This window comes from Gopherus evgoodei, chromosome 2 (assembly GCF_007399415.2).
Source record: "Gopherus evgoodei ecotype Sinaloan lineage chromosome 2, rGopEvg1_v1.p, whole genome shotgun sequence".
NCBI classification, from domain to species: domain Eukaryota; kingdom Metazoa; phylum Chordata; order Testudines; family Testudinidae; genus Gopherus; species Gopherus evgoodei.
This window is the reverse complement of record NC_044323.1, coordinates 21,936,526-21,950,881: the sequence shown is the minus strand read 5'-3', so window position 1 is coordinate 21,950,881 and position 14,356 is coordinate 21,936,526. Positions and strand designations below refer to the sequence as shown.

Below are 14,356 nucleotides of genomic sequence, written 5' to 3'. Positions count from 1 at the left end.
GGTAACTTATTCTCTTGGTTACATGGGCATAAACAAGGCATAGAATTTATATAGTAATTGTTGGTTTGGTTTTGTTGTTTTCATAATAAGTTCAACAGCCGGATCCAAACCAACCAAAGCCAGAAGGAGCTCAGATGTTGGCTATGCGTGGGGAACAATTGGGTGTGGTTACAAATTGGCCACCTTCTCTGGAAGCAGCATTGCAGCGATGGGGGACCATTTCGCCAAAAGCTCCTTGCCTCACTACTATGGACACTAATGGAAAACCACTCTACATTCTCACTTATGGTAAGCACTCTTTTTTAAGCTTCTTTGCTACATTTTTAAGAGAAAAAAGATTCTTACAATAGTTATGCTGCATATTTGACTATGGAAAAACATTTCTACTGGTAGTGCTCTTATTTATTTAATAAATTTTGCTTGGTTAAGAAATGGGAGTATGCATTTTTTGCAAAAATACAGTCTAATACACTGATAGGGGGAAGGAGGGAGACAGAGTTTATGCCAGCAATGCCTCTGGTATTATAAAATAAAATAATTTTTTAAATGGTCATGCGTATTAAGCCAGACTTTGTTCAAGGTGTAAATCCAGAGTAATTCCATAGTCCTCTGGTGTTGCACTGGCTTTGACATCAAACATGCACCCAAGTAGGTTCACAGAATCTACTGCACTGTGAACTGTGCTAATTATGCCATCTGTTGCAACAGATAAGTGCCAGAAAAGATAGATTCACATAAGGGTGTCTCTCTTAAATGACTTCCATCTAAATATGGGATGTTCATGGAGTGCTCAAAGGGATTGTTCTCTTCACACGTTACTAAAACAAAGTTGATTGTTGGCATTCTTCATTTGCCTGAATTAAACCTGGGTTTACCTTTAGTTGTCTTTAGCTCCCCTGTCTAGCGGGGGTTTGGAATGCCATTGAGACAATACTTTTCACACATTGTATTTGAAGAGTGCCATGTTGCTCAGAGTTGATCCTTCCATCTGACTAATGAACGACATTGACTTACTGCAAAGCGAATCCGCTCCTAGACCGAAAACATTATGTCTGCAGCAGTGGAGAGGAGGGCTGGTAAAACACAAGTACTTCAAGAATCGAAGTTCAGATTATCATGCCTCAAACCTTTCCCCCGGATTAATTGAATTTAGGAAGCAAACCTGTGATTCACCATTGATCAGTGGTCCTGATCTTCCTTGAGGAGGTTTCTTTGCCAATGAGAAAAAAAAAGTATGAGTTTAAAGTTCTGAAAATAGGTGGTAACAAAATAGCAATAGTAGTATTATGTACCGAATGCCCCAAATAAACTGAGGAAGAAGGGGAATTAGTCCGTATTGAGAATTCAGCTATTGCAGGCTAGGGGAGCCTATCCGTAGGGGTGAAATAAGCATGTTTCTAATACCAAAGAGAGAATTTGATAGTACAGTAGTGTGCCAATTAGGTAGGGAAGCAGTTTAATATATTAAACATCTAATCCTGGGGTTCTATAGTGATACATATTTAAGGGAACTGTAAGAATTTCTAAGAAGAGACTTGACTTAACCCTTACAAAGCTCTACTCTCCTGCACTCTTCAATAGTAGATGTGACACCATCTACAAAATTATTAGGCTTATTTTGCTTTTAACTTCCAGGAAGTAATCATTGATTTCTAAACCTACCATAGTTAGAGTTGAGTACGCACCAGGTTGTAACTATTCAGGTAAGTATGGGGTCTGAGATGTTCAAAAAGGGCATCCTTTTAGCAGAAAGAGTAGTGACTATCTTTGCTTGAAACAGTAAACTTAAATCAGTCCAGAACCACCACCACCCCCCCGGTATTGTTCAACACTTAAGATATCTGAAACTGAAAGACTGAAGGTAAATTCATTTTTCCCTCCAGTCTATGCATTTGATAATGCTTTTGAAGATCATTTTCACTGTTTCCTTTACATAATAGTTTCCCCTGATCAGGAGAGAGAAACTTTTTTAAAAACATGTGAAACCTAATTATTCAACCGCAAAACTTCATAAGGAACTCACTGGCAGGTATAGGACCAGAAAGTACTGTGAACTCTCCTTCATTAACTAGATGTCAAGCTGACATTCTCACTTCAGTGGGAAATGTTAATCTCTATTATGAATCTTATCTGTTTTTTCTTCAGTTAAATTACACTTGTATTTGAAATACAGTTAAAACTACAGCCAGCTGCCATTCTATTGGTGACATTGTGGCTATTATTATTCTTTATTAATTTGTCTTATTGTAACACCTACGAACCCTAGTTATGGACCAGGACCCCGTTGTGCTATGTGCTGTACAAAATGATAGTCCTTGCTCTGAAAGCTTATGATCGAAACAGCAAAGACAGGTACAGCGTAGGGGAAGAGGGACAAGACACAGGTGGAGTAAACAATGTGATGGCAGCAAATGGCATTTGGGCTCCATGATTTTTTCTTTCTTTGCCAGTAGCTATACTAAAGAGGGGAGAAGCTGAAGGAGAAGGAGGGGTCATTGAGGGGGAAGGAATGTGAGGGGGCAGGGAAGGGGAGAAGGGGGTAAGTAGAGTGATGCCGAGGTAATGACACTGATAGGGAAAGGAAAGGGGAGGCATAGTGCCAACAGCCAATGAGTCAAAACTGTAGAAAGTTCTCCAAAGGACCAAATGTTCCTGCTTTGGCGTCCTCTGCCCTTGCCTTCCCACTTTTGTGAAACACTGCATTAATCCCTTGTCAGGATTGAGCCCACAAAATGGGGGGGTGGGGGGGAGAGAGAGAGAGAGAGAGAGAGAGGAATCCTCATTGTATCATCATCATTCTCCCTGTAGGGAAGCAGTACGGTACTAAAGCTTTAAAGCCTCACCTGCTCTGTAGAGTGAATCCCGCTGCGTGCACTTGAGCATCTGATCCTGTGTAGTTGGAGTTTCCACTCTTTCTCTTGGGAAGCTATTCCACAATCTCGTTACCTCCTTAACTCTTAACTGATATTCAGTCTGAATTTTATTTTCACCTGGCTGTTCCCATTATTCAGTTATACTCCCTTGGAACGCTCTAAATAAGTGAGTTAGCTTGTTGGTAGTCATTCTTCAAATGCTGGTAGGCTTTAGTTCTTTCACTGTCACACTTCTCCCTCCTTGTCTTTGTTGTCATTAGGCCAAGCTGTACATTTTGTTTAATCTTTCCTCAATGATGAATCCTTTCAGCCCTTTAAATGTTCAGGTGATGGGCAGGGAGGATTTATCTTTCCCTCCTAATTGTCAACAGCTTTCTGGCAATGAAGGTCCCAGCTTCCTATTCAGTGTCAGTAATCGCCTGCCACCTTAAAAAAATTCACAGTATTTAACATCACCCCAATATTTCCAGTTCTAACTATTACTCCTGGAGGAATTCTGCACCACTGCACAATGTTTCAGGCACCCAGAGCAGCAAGTGGAGAGGTAAATCACTGGGAGGGAGAGGAGAAGGGGGAAGGCGGAACTGGGGATGCTCCAACCAGCGGCTCCTACCCGGCTGGGCTGGGGGTGGGAGTGGGTGGCACTTCCTCTTCCCTTGCAAGGAGCAGCTGAGGCCAGGGCTGAGTCAGACCCACTCCCAGAAACCTCCCCCACTTCCTGGAAGCTCCACACTCCTCCTCCCCACCAGCTTCCTGCTCCCCCATCCACCCAACCCCTGTGCAGCCAGACCTCCTGCCCCCAGAAGAGTCTCATCCCCTGAATCTGCAGCCCCCTGCACCCAGACCCCTTGCCAGGTCCCATCCTCCCCGCAGCACCCCATCCCCACCCCTGCACCCAGACTGTTCCCCACTAAAACCCCCACACTCATACCTCCACACCAATGATCCGCCCTCCCCCTTACACCTGGACCGCCCTGATGAGCCCTCCCTGCCCCCGCACTGGACCCCCACCTCACCAAGCCCCACTCCCCCAGCACTGGGACCCCCCGCTGAGCTCTGCACACCAAGCTCTCCCCTCCCCCACGCTAAACTTTAACCAACTTCACCTGGACCCCCCTCCTTGGAGAATTTCATTTCCCCTATACCCAGAACCCCACAATGAGCCTCTGTGCATCTAGATTCCCCTGCACCCAGACCTCCCACTGAGCTGCCCACGCCCAGATTGCTCCACACAGAATCCTCTCTCTTCACACCTGGATTCCCCAACACTTAGGCCTCTCCCGCACTTGGATTCTGCCAGGCTGAGTCTGCCTGCCCGCACCTGGTGCACCTGGTATGGAGGAACAGGATCCCCTGGGATTTCTGGGGCAGGGCTGGTCCTTGTGCTGTGTCAGGATTGTGTGTGGCCTCACTGCCAAGTCCATGTCTCGGGGGCAAGGGTGAGGGAGAGAATGCAGGGTGATCCTTGACCTCTGTGCAACCACTAGCTAGTGCTCCCCACTGCTATGTTGGAGCCTCCACATTTATATATCGAAAAATAAAATTTGCAGAATTTTGCAAATTTTTAAAACATTGTGTGCAAAAAATTTTGGGGTGCAGCATTCCCTCAGAAGTATAAGTTTGAGGGGAAACTGCTATTAGAGTGGCAAAGATAAGTGATGTTTCTTTCATATGTACTCTGAAATTGCTTTTAGCTTCCCTCTCACACCATTTATTACATGCAAGCTCTCATCCAATCCCCTACATCCCTTAGACCTTCTCTCATTACCTTGCAAGTTTCTCTCTTCCATTTATTGTGCAGCATTATTTTCCCCTACAGTCCTGTATAATACTAGCTTGGTTTTTTCCAGGTTGTTTCTCATGTGTCCAAACCTTATTTCTAATATAATTTGCATCATTGCTCAGTTCTCAATGTTCCTACGCATCCCAACTTAATAGTGTATGTTCAATGTACTGCTTGCCCTTTTTTTCCCATATTGTTAAAGACTGCGTCCCTATTTAGTAAATGGAATTTCTTTACATAAGAAGTACCTTATGCCTTTGGGATCTTAGTAAGGAAAAGAACCTCTTAGTTGGCTTGTTACTACACAGTCCCTGTATAGGCATAAGTAAAACCGCAGGATTGGTATAAATGGAAAATACCTGGAATGTAAGAGAATGATAAGATTTGTAGGGTTCTAGAGGAGTTTCGGATTTTAGTTGAGAATTTTAATATGTGCTTTGGGGACAAAAGACAATTTCTTGCTCATGCCAGGTTTGATCAAGCAGTAAAAACCCATATTTTATGTGTGATGTTGTTGGAATGAATTAATATGCTTAATATTGGTGCTTTCATCTAAAATAGAAAAAAATGGTAACATGATATAAAAACCATACAATACATATACTGCAGTCATTTCTCTTTGCAGTATAAGGATCATTCCAAGAATTATTTATTGGAATAGGTGGAGGCAAAAATGAAAACATTGAAAATAAGTTTGGGATTAACAAGTGTTCTAGGCATTTTGTCTGTATCTTTTAAAAAAAATACATAGTAAGTACAACAAAACCAGTACAAAATAATTTATGGGTGGAGCTGAATGCACCATATATTTAGGTTGCCTAACACTTCCATTATAAAAGATTTTTGCAACCCAGTTTTTTCAGATGCTCTAACTTCATTGTTTGTTTGTGGTAGGCCTCTGAGAAGAGAGAGCCTTCAAAATAGAAAAGTGCTGTTCTTTGTCTTTTTAGGTTTTGCTCTGAGAAACTTTTGAAAATCGCCTTTTGTCACTTGCATTGCTCAGGAAAATTATAGCAACATGCCAAAATAACTGAATACGTGAACATTTTATGTCGGGCCCATATTGCTGCCAACGCAGAAACAGCACGCACTGTGCTGGAAATGCCTGAAGCTGCCAGAACAGGGGCTGATGGGAAGGAGCCAGGCCAAGCTGCCCCAAACACTCTGGACCAGCACCTGGTCCCAGCAACCCATGCCCTCCCTCCCAGAGGTCATGACCAGGAGCTCCCCACTTCCAGGGAGGAGAGAGATAACTGGGGTTAGTCGTCTTCTCCATACCCAAAAACTAGTACCAGCAGTGCATCACCTTCAATGAGATAACCACCTTCTCCTGCTGCCTGCTAATGTATCTTGCTCAAGCAGCAGAAGCCTAAGCTATGGTGGTGAGGTTTCAGAATTTAAATAATTATGATGCATGGATTCGAATTTTGTTACAGTTTTATGTAGCAAAATTTTGGTTTTACCTTTTTTCTCCCATAAAAAACCTAGGAAATTACATGCACAATTTTTTTTAAAAGAACACGATTTAGGCCGCAAAGTCAAGCACTCAGATGTAAAATAATGCCAGATGGAACAATTGAAACCATTCATTCTGCCCTCTTGTGCACCTGCACTATCATATAATCTTTATTACATGATTATATGCTGTGTTTTCCACAAGCCCCTGACTTGCTCAGTGCACAGGATGAATGTAAAATAGGTCTGTTTGTGGAGAAATAACAGAACAGCCATTTCTTGGCAAATTAAGAAAATGTTTGCTCTTACGATTTAACTGCTCAAATTATGAACCCACCGCAGATTAACAAATATTTAATTTCTAGTTAACTTACAAGAAATGTCATATTGTGATACTGAAAAAATGTTTGGCGAAATTATTTGCAGTGAACTTTGGCAGTCTCAGAATTGCTGTACATGGAGATTGGTAAGAAACCACTGGCTTGCTTTTGCTGAGTTAGTGCTGTGTGGTTGAGAAGCTTACTGTTCCTAATAGGGAAACTGATTGTGGTTTGTTTTGTCTATAAGTACTTCTCTCTGCAAGCTTTTCTTTTATAACCTTCTTTACATTCAACACAAATGTACATTTACATTAGAATTGGGAAGGGAGGGAGAAAAGCCCAAAGGATTTACCTCAGAACCACGTTAAGTAAGTGTATGTGTAATTTTGTCAACTCATCTCTTTTATATGATATTTAAGACCTTGTGACTTCCTTTACCTTAGGAATGTTTTGCTCAGTCAGATGTGCCTGAGTATCAACTTACTCTGGGCTTGTTAAATTTCAGTTGGGTGAGTGGTGTTGATAGGGCCCCCTGCATTTGGCATGAATGTATTCTGAGTCGAGAAAAGATCTATTAAAAGTGTAGCTAAATTCTGTTGCCACTGGGGCTAGGGTAGCTGTTACATTACTCAACCAAAAGTCCAATACCACTGAAAAAATTGCAGTTAGTAAATAACCTCACACTAAAATAAATCTTTGTCACACCTTTAGATGCTGCCGCTAAAAAGTGATAGGAAGTGTTTCTCTTTGTCTTAACCAGGCTTTTCATGTATATGTTTGCAAATTGTGAGTTGACTCCAGAGATGTTGCCATCATACCACACACTTGAAAATACTTGGTGTGCGGGGGGCGGAGGGAGGAGAGGGGAGATACGGATGACAATCTGGTAGTTCACATATGTTTGGAGAACATGTTAGGAAGAACTGGTTTCACAACATGAAGACTTCTACAATTTGAAAGTCTGGCAGAAGTGCTCAGGCCCAGGTTCCAAGCTGGTGAAGAAAGTGGCTAAAGAGAAGATTATTCTTCATTTTCAGAAAAATAAAACTTCTTCAGTAGTTGCTTTAAAACGTATTGGAAACAAGTCAGTCACTGATGGATTGAATAAGCTAATTTTCCATCGACCCATAGATTTCAGAGAGTTAAAGACAGTATTTTGCAGTGACAAGAAGTCATCAAAGCAGTTTCCTTAAACATTCCAGTCCTTGTATTACCACCAAAAACACTAGACTTAGAGATGAGTGGTTCTTCAAAACCAATATCTTCAACTAATAGGTTCTTCTGATGCCAAATAACCAGCCACACACACAGGTCAATATAGAACTTAGATCTTACCCAAAAATCACACTGATGCCAATCCTTCAGTATCTAAAATCTAAAGGTTTATTCATAAAGAGAAAGAAAGAAAGGTGAGAGTTAAAATTGGTTAAAGGAATCAAATACATACAGTAAAGTACATGGATGGGCATAAACACAAACTTAAGACTTGTGGTGGAATTAATGCTTCATAGACTGAATAAATGGCTGAGGATGCAGAGTCTCCTTAACTCTCTTTAGCATCAAGCAAGGGATAAAACTTATTCAGTCTTTGTGTTTGTCAGGTTAGGAAGTGTTTTGTGTAAAGATGGTTCTTTCTTGCAATTCTAAACTTTTTGCCTTGTCCTTCTCCGGTGCTCTCTAACTGCACTACTTGTTTCATAAGGTTTATGACCATTTAAGCCCCTAATATTGGGCACCTTTCAGAAATCAAAGCTCTTGATTACCTATTTTTCTCTTCACTTCTTTTAAGGTTTGATCATGTTTGCTTGTCAAATTTAATTCTGAAACAGTTATTGAACATTGTAAATAGATCTGAGTGGAATACCTTGAGGATAAAGGCTCACTTTAACATAGAAGTGGCTAGCTGGAAACTAGTTCTATTGTGGTATGTTGTGTTGTGGTGACAATTTCTAGTATTTAAGGAAAAATCCTGTAGGCACACAATAGCTTGTCTATATGGTGGGGTAATGCGCCTCACTAGGGTGTGATTTCTTGTGCACTAATGTGTTGTGCATTAATTGGTCTGTGTAAACCCTGCTGGTATGCTGTAATATAGCACAAGAGAACCTTTTGTATGTACCAGCAGGGTCTACGTGGACCAAATAATGCAAAAGATGTTAGTGCACTTTAGAAATCACACCCTGTTACAAGCCCTAATATACCTGCTCAGTTCCCAGTGGAGCAGAAATTGAGATTTTTTAAAAGTTGAAGATAATCTCTTCTTTAAATATTAATTTTATTGTGATGGTGCCTAAAGGCCAACTGGAAAGAAGACCCTATTATGCTAGACATTGTATAAACCATAAGTAATATGAAGTCCCCGTTCTGAAGCACATACGTAGTCTAACTAGACAAGACAGACGAAGAGTGGGGGAAAGGAATACAATATACAAACCATCAGTGTTTGTTTATAAATGTCATATTACTGCCATAACTTGTTTTTAAAAAATTCTTTGGGTGGGGTCTTGATTGTGAGGGATTTAGTTAATGGAAAGGCAAAGGGAGGGGGGCAATGAGGGGGAGAGGGAAGGAGGCTGAGCACAAATGGCAGGTGCAGTTGAAGCTGAGGTGAAGACACTGTGGGACAACGTTGGCGCAACAGCTAGTAGCAAAGGGGAAAGACTGTACAGAATAAAAGCTGTAAAAAGCAGCCTGATGACCTCATCCGTGTCCAGGGGTGTCCTGCTGCTTGTGTGCCAGCTCCTGCTGGCGAGGGAGTTTCTTTGGCCTGGGGAGGGATTGGCATCTTCCTGGAATTGTTCTTTTGCACTCTCAGCCCATATGGCTTTGGTTTGGGTTATGTGCCACATGGGTCCTAGTCATGTCTTTGGAGGGAGGTGGAGGGGACCACCCTGGCATAGTTCTGCCAGGGTGGGAGTTCAGCTTTCTGTGTCTGCCCTACATCAATTAATGATGATACAGCCATCTGTCTCTGTCTGGGCTGAATGATATCTCAGCCACTTAAAACAGTTGAGTGCTGCAGGCAGTAGAATAGAACCCAGAGTTCAGATCCTGACAGGTATAGGAAAAGGTACTGAAGGAAAAATTAATTTAAAATATAAAGAGAGATTGAGATTTTTATTATAATGCTTCATATGATAGATAAATGTTCAAATAAATATCTGTGTTTAAATGTATCCGCATTTCAGTTCAGTAGGAGCCTCATGTATGCACCCAATAGCAAAGTCTGACCCTAAATGTTCCTGCTATTTAGTCCTTTCGGTCTAGAGGGACATTTTTTCATTATCATTTTACAAGTAAAGTTTAAAGCATAATTTTAAAGTTAATTTTACAAATTATTTATTACTAGGCAAACTTTGGACCAGAAGTATGAAGGTTGCTTACAATATACTGCATAAATTAGGCACAAAACAAGAACCAATGGTGCGACCTGGAGACAGGGTAAGTATCTCAATGGTTTATTAATAGACATTAAATACACTCTGACAAGTGATAAAATCAAATATGGAGAAAATCTGTTGCTTTTTATCCATAGAAGGGCTGGCCATTTGTGTGGTGGTTTATATTATCATCTGCTTTAATACTTACTGAGTAGTAACTTGAGTTTGTTGCAAAATCAGCAATAAGCTTTCCCATGAAAAAATATTTTTTATTTTTTGATAAAAGAAAGAACAACTAGTCTTCTTAGCAAAGATTTTTGCATACAAAGAGAATGGAGGATAATAGACCATGTTGTCAAGTTGGTAAAACTTATTTAATATAATGACTTTGTGGCTGCTGAGTTGGTGGAAGCAAAAGAGGCATCGCTTAAGATGAGATGAAAATGTTGAGCATCCTTTGGCAGAACTGGGCACACCATAATTCTTAGACAATTGTAAGTGTGAGCTTGCTTCCTGAGGCAACAATCAGAGTTTTGAATGTGGGACTGGGAAGTACTTCCATGATCTAATGCTGCCACTGCCTTATTTGGTATAGCATTGGACAAATCAATTAACCTCTTCTGCCTCTGTACAACTGAGAAGCTGCCAAAATTTGTGTCAGCAAGTCAGTACATATAAACAACCCTGTGCAAACATCCCTATCCCCAACCTCTACCCAAATGTCAAGTAGTCCAACTGGTTGGGACAGAAACTGAACTGAATACCCATTATAGCTGAGCATGCTCAATGCTTGATGGAACGGATGATTAGCTAAGCTGACCTGTCCATGTCAATTAGGCGATCCTTCAGTGTTGTCTTTGAGGTTGGTAAGAGAGCAGAGAGGGCTTCCATATTTTGACACTCAGTGTCAAACATTCTGGTTCCCATCTATCTCTGTCCTCTGTAAAAGGAAGATAGTAATATCAGCCTTACTTCCTCACAGAGTTTTGAAGACTAATTCTTCTATGAAGATGTAAAGTTTGGAAGTCCTTTCCTTTCTGATGTACTAAATAACCACTCATTCAAGTCTATCCTCAAAAAAAACCATTATCCATAAAGCCTTCCAGAACTTACGCTGAGGTAATTTTGCAGAGGTATGTCTACACTGCAACTAGACACCCACGGCTGGTCTATGCTAGCTGACTCGGGCTCACGGGGTTTGAGCTGTGAGGTGTTTCATTGCTGTGTAGACTTCTGGCCTTGGGCTGGAGCCTGTGCTCTGGGACCCTGCAAGGTGGACCCAGCAACGAAATAGGACAGGCCATCGGAAGTGTATAGTGGCTGTGTAGAAATACCCACAGGAGCCTCAAATTCACGCCTTTGCCCCCTTGAACTGTATGCAAGAAATGTATAGTTGTATGCAGTACGTTCCTTAGGGCGACTGTTTAACCTCTGTAAAATGAGCATGGTTAATGTTTCCCAAATAAAAGAATTTTCAAAAATATTTCCTAAAGTTATTTTAAAAATAAAACATAAAGAATCAGACTAAAGAGTCTTTTTAAACAGATGTTTAAACAAAGTCTCTTTCCACAGTGGCACTTAGCCAATACCAATGTACAGAATCTTTTCTTTCTCTTTGATTTACAAAAGAGTCTAAGCAACAGTAGGACAAACAAATTGTTGATTCTCATTAAATTTACTTGCACAAAGAATCCTGTGAAAGGAGGAGTGTTCAGATACACTGTATCCGTATATCTTATATTAACTGTCTCTTTGTAGTAAATTACTGCACAGTGAGCCCTAAGATTACCTAACCCTAAAAAGGATTTGTTGGTGATTCCGACCTAAAGCTCAAACTCTAGCAAGATTGAGACAAGTCTTCCCTTCGTTTGAATCAACTAAAGTTCTTATTCTAAAATAACTCTCTGTAGATTCCAGTGAAACTACATGTTTATAACTGAGTGGTGAAAGAATATACTTTGCATTGTATAATATCTTGCCCAACATCTTTTATAATTTAAATAATTTCAAATTGAAGATGAGATGCTCCTGTACTCCTCATGTTCTGAGCAGATATTCTGTTCACTTTCCCCATTGCAGTGCCATAAAAGCTTTTTTAACTTCTTTCAAAATAGGAGTTCACATCATATGACAATAGCTGAGTGTTTTATAGCAGTAAATTAAATACAGGTGGACATTTGCAGTCTTTTCTAAATGAAAGCGAAAATGTTTCCTTATGGTCACAATATGGAATACTCTGAAATGCCTTTTCTCTTCCTTAAAGTCTGACCTCATGCTATTCGTACCCAGTATCTGTGTTGAACAAAAATAAAGCATAGTTCTATGAAATATCTACTATCTATACATATTTCTCTCTGGTTAGATACACTTCTGTCTGTTTTGTTTTCCTCCTTTTTAATTTTTACAGGTTTGTTAGTGATTAGTGTCTGAGATAGTCAAAAGCACCTAAGGCACTTGAGTGCCCAATACACCCCTAACTCCCTTAAGTGCCTTTAAAAATGCCAGCCAGAATCTACTCTGACATATTTGCTAGCTGTCCCCCTACTTACCTACTCCCAGAGACTGGGCTCCACTATACTGGAATAAAAACATCACTAAGCCCTACATCTAAACTACTTAACAAAAAAGAGTTGCATCTGTCTTCCACTCCTTCATGAGAAGGCTGCCTCTTTAGATCGTGAGTTCTTTAGGACAGGGGCTATTTTATAGGTTTAAAAGGAGCCTATACAAATAATTTGTCCAAAATGTAAGCTTTGTGATCTCGGATGCGAACACGAAAGTTTTGCTGCTGAGTGAGAATCAGCACCTCCAAATCAGAGGTCATGGTCCTCTCCCAGAAGAAAGTGGACTTCTCTCTCAAGGTGAGGGGGAGCACCTGCCATTAGTGGAAGAGTTCAAGTATCTAGGGGTCTTGTTCACAAGTGATGTGAAGCGCGAGCAGGAAATCTACCGGCGGATTGGGGCAGCATTAGCAGTGATGCAGGCACTTTACTGATCCATTGTGGAGAAGTGGGAGCTGTCAGACAAAGCTCTCGGTTTACAGGTCGCTCTGTGTCCCTGTCTTCACCTATGGTCATGAACTTTGGGTAATGGCTGAAAAGATGAGATTGCGGGTACAAGCGGCGGAAATGAGGTTTCTCTGCTGGGCTTACTCTCCGAGACAGGGTGAGGAGTTGGAAAAGCCTCAGAGTAGAACCACTACTCCTCCGGATCGCGAGGAGCCAGTTGAGGTGGTTTGGGCACTTGATAAGGATGCCTCCTGGGAGGCTTCTGTTGGAACTCTACCGGGCACGTCCCACTGGGTGAAGGCCCGGAGCCCAACCCAGGACATGCTGGAAAGATTATATCTCCTGGCTGGCCTGGGAACTCTGGGAATCCCTCAGGAGGTGCTGGAACCTCTTGTGGAGGAAAAGGAGATCTGGTCCTCCCTACTCTCCATGTGCTGCTGCAACCCTCACCAGAAAAAGCAGAATAAAGGAAGAAGAAGAAGAAAGTGTAAGCTATAGGCCAACTATTTTTTCAAAACACAAGAGCAATGGAAATGTATCAAGTCATTTTTTTCTCCAAAGATTAACGCGTTCTAACATTCCCCAGCAGTTATTACTGCAGTGTTCATCTTGCATTGAACAAGAACTTCAAAAAGAAATTGGCTAGTCTGTTTGTTAGTTGTTTAAACTGGGAGAAATAAAACGCGGGGAAGAATATAAATAATAAAGTAAATTAGTGGAAAAATATTTCTGTCCAAAATAAACTAAGAAAAGGTGATGTATGCAATATGTTAGGTTAATTAAACTTACTTCTTAAATTATAACCGTAATTGTTCCTTCTAGTATAAAGTAGTCTTAAAACAAACTTTAATTCTTCTGTTAACAGACATTTTGTGCACATGTAAGTGAACATCAAATTTCAGTGTATCTCTAATCTTGTTTAATTATTTTAGATGCCCTCTACTTGTTTTTTAAAAGTCACCCATCATCCTGGCACAAAAATAAAAAAGTCACATGGTAGATAAGATTCTCTAAAGTTCTCTTGTTTCAGTAAGCCTTGGCCCTAAACTTGCTTAGTTTGAGGCATCTGAGTAGGGTAGGAACTTCAGGATCCTGCCTTCATTGTAGCATTTATTGTTTCTGCATTGGCCTAATAGAGCATAGGCTAAACCTCTTCTTCAAACTTGCAGGAGGCTTTAGTTGTTCCAGGCAGACAAAACATAAGGCTGGGAATAGTTGGCACAATGGTACGATGTGTTCGGTTACTCTGGATGGACATAAACCCATTTCTGTTTTCAGTAGCCTAATTTAATTTTTTAGGATATAAAACATCTATTTAAAATTACATTAATCATATTTGCTCCAAAGCTGAACCTCAATCAAGTCATTGGTAAACTAAAGCTCAGTTTAGTTTACCAATGGCTAACAATTTAAAATGCAGCATGTATGTAAGTACAAGTGTCTAAGTGGAGATGCTCACAAAAAGGAATGTGTATAAGAGAGAACAAACTCCTTCTCACTCGTGATTCAGTTCTTAATTGTTCAATAGTTGTTCAAT

The 14,356-nt window shown here is 40.7% G+C and overlaps 1 protein-coding gene across 6 annotated transcripts in view; it reads left to right on the top strand.

Moving 5' to 3' along the window:
• The window catches only part of DIP2C (disco interacting protein 2 homolog C), a 479,785-nt gene that overhangs the window by 344,828 nt on the left and 120,601 nt on the right, over positions 1-14,356 (top strand). For all 6 annotated transcript variants that reach the window (XM_030550132.1, XM_030550131.1, XM_030550129.1 and 3 more), the window contains 2 exons: positions 91-288; positions 9,781-9,872. In XM_030550132.1, coding sequence (XP_030405992.1) covers positions 91-288; positions 9,781-9,872 — 290 coding nt within the window. The remainder of the gene's footprint in view (positions 1-90; positions 289-9,780; positions 9,873-14,356) is intronic.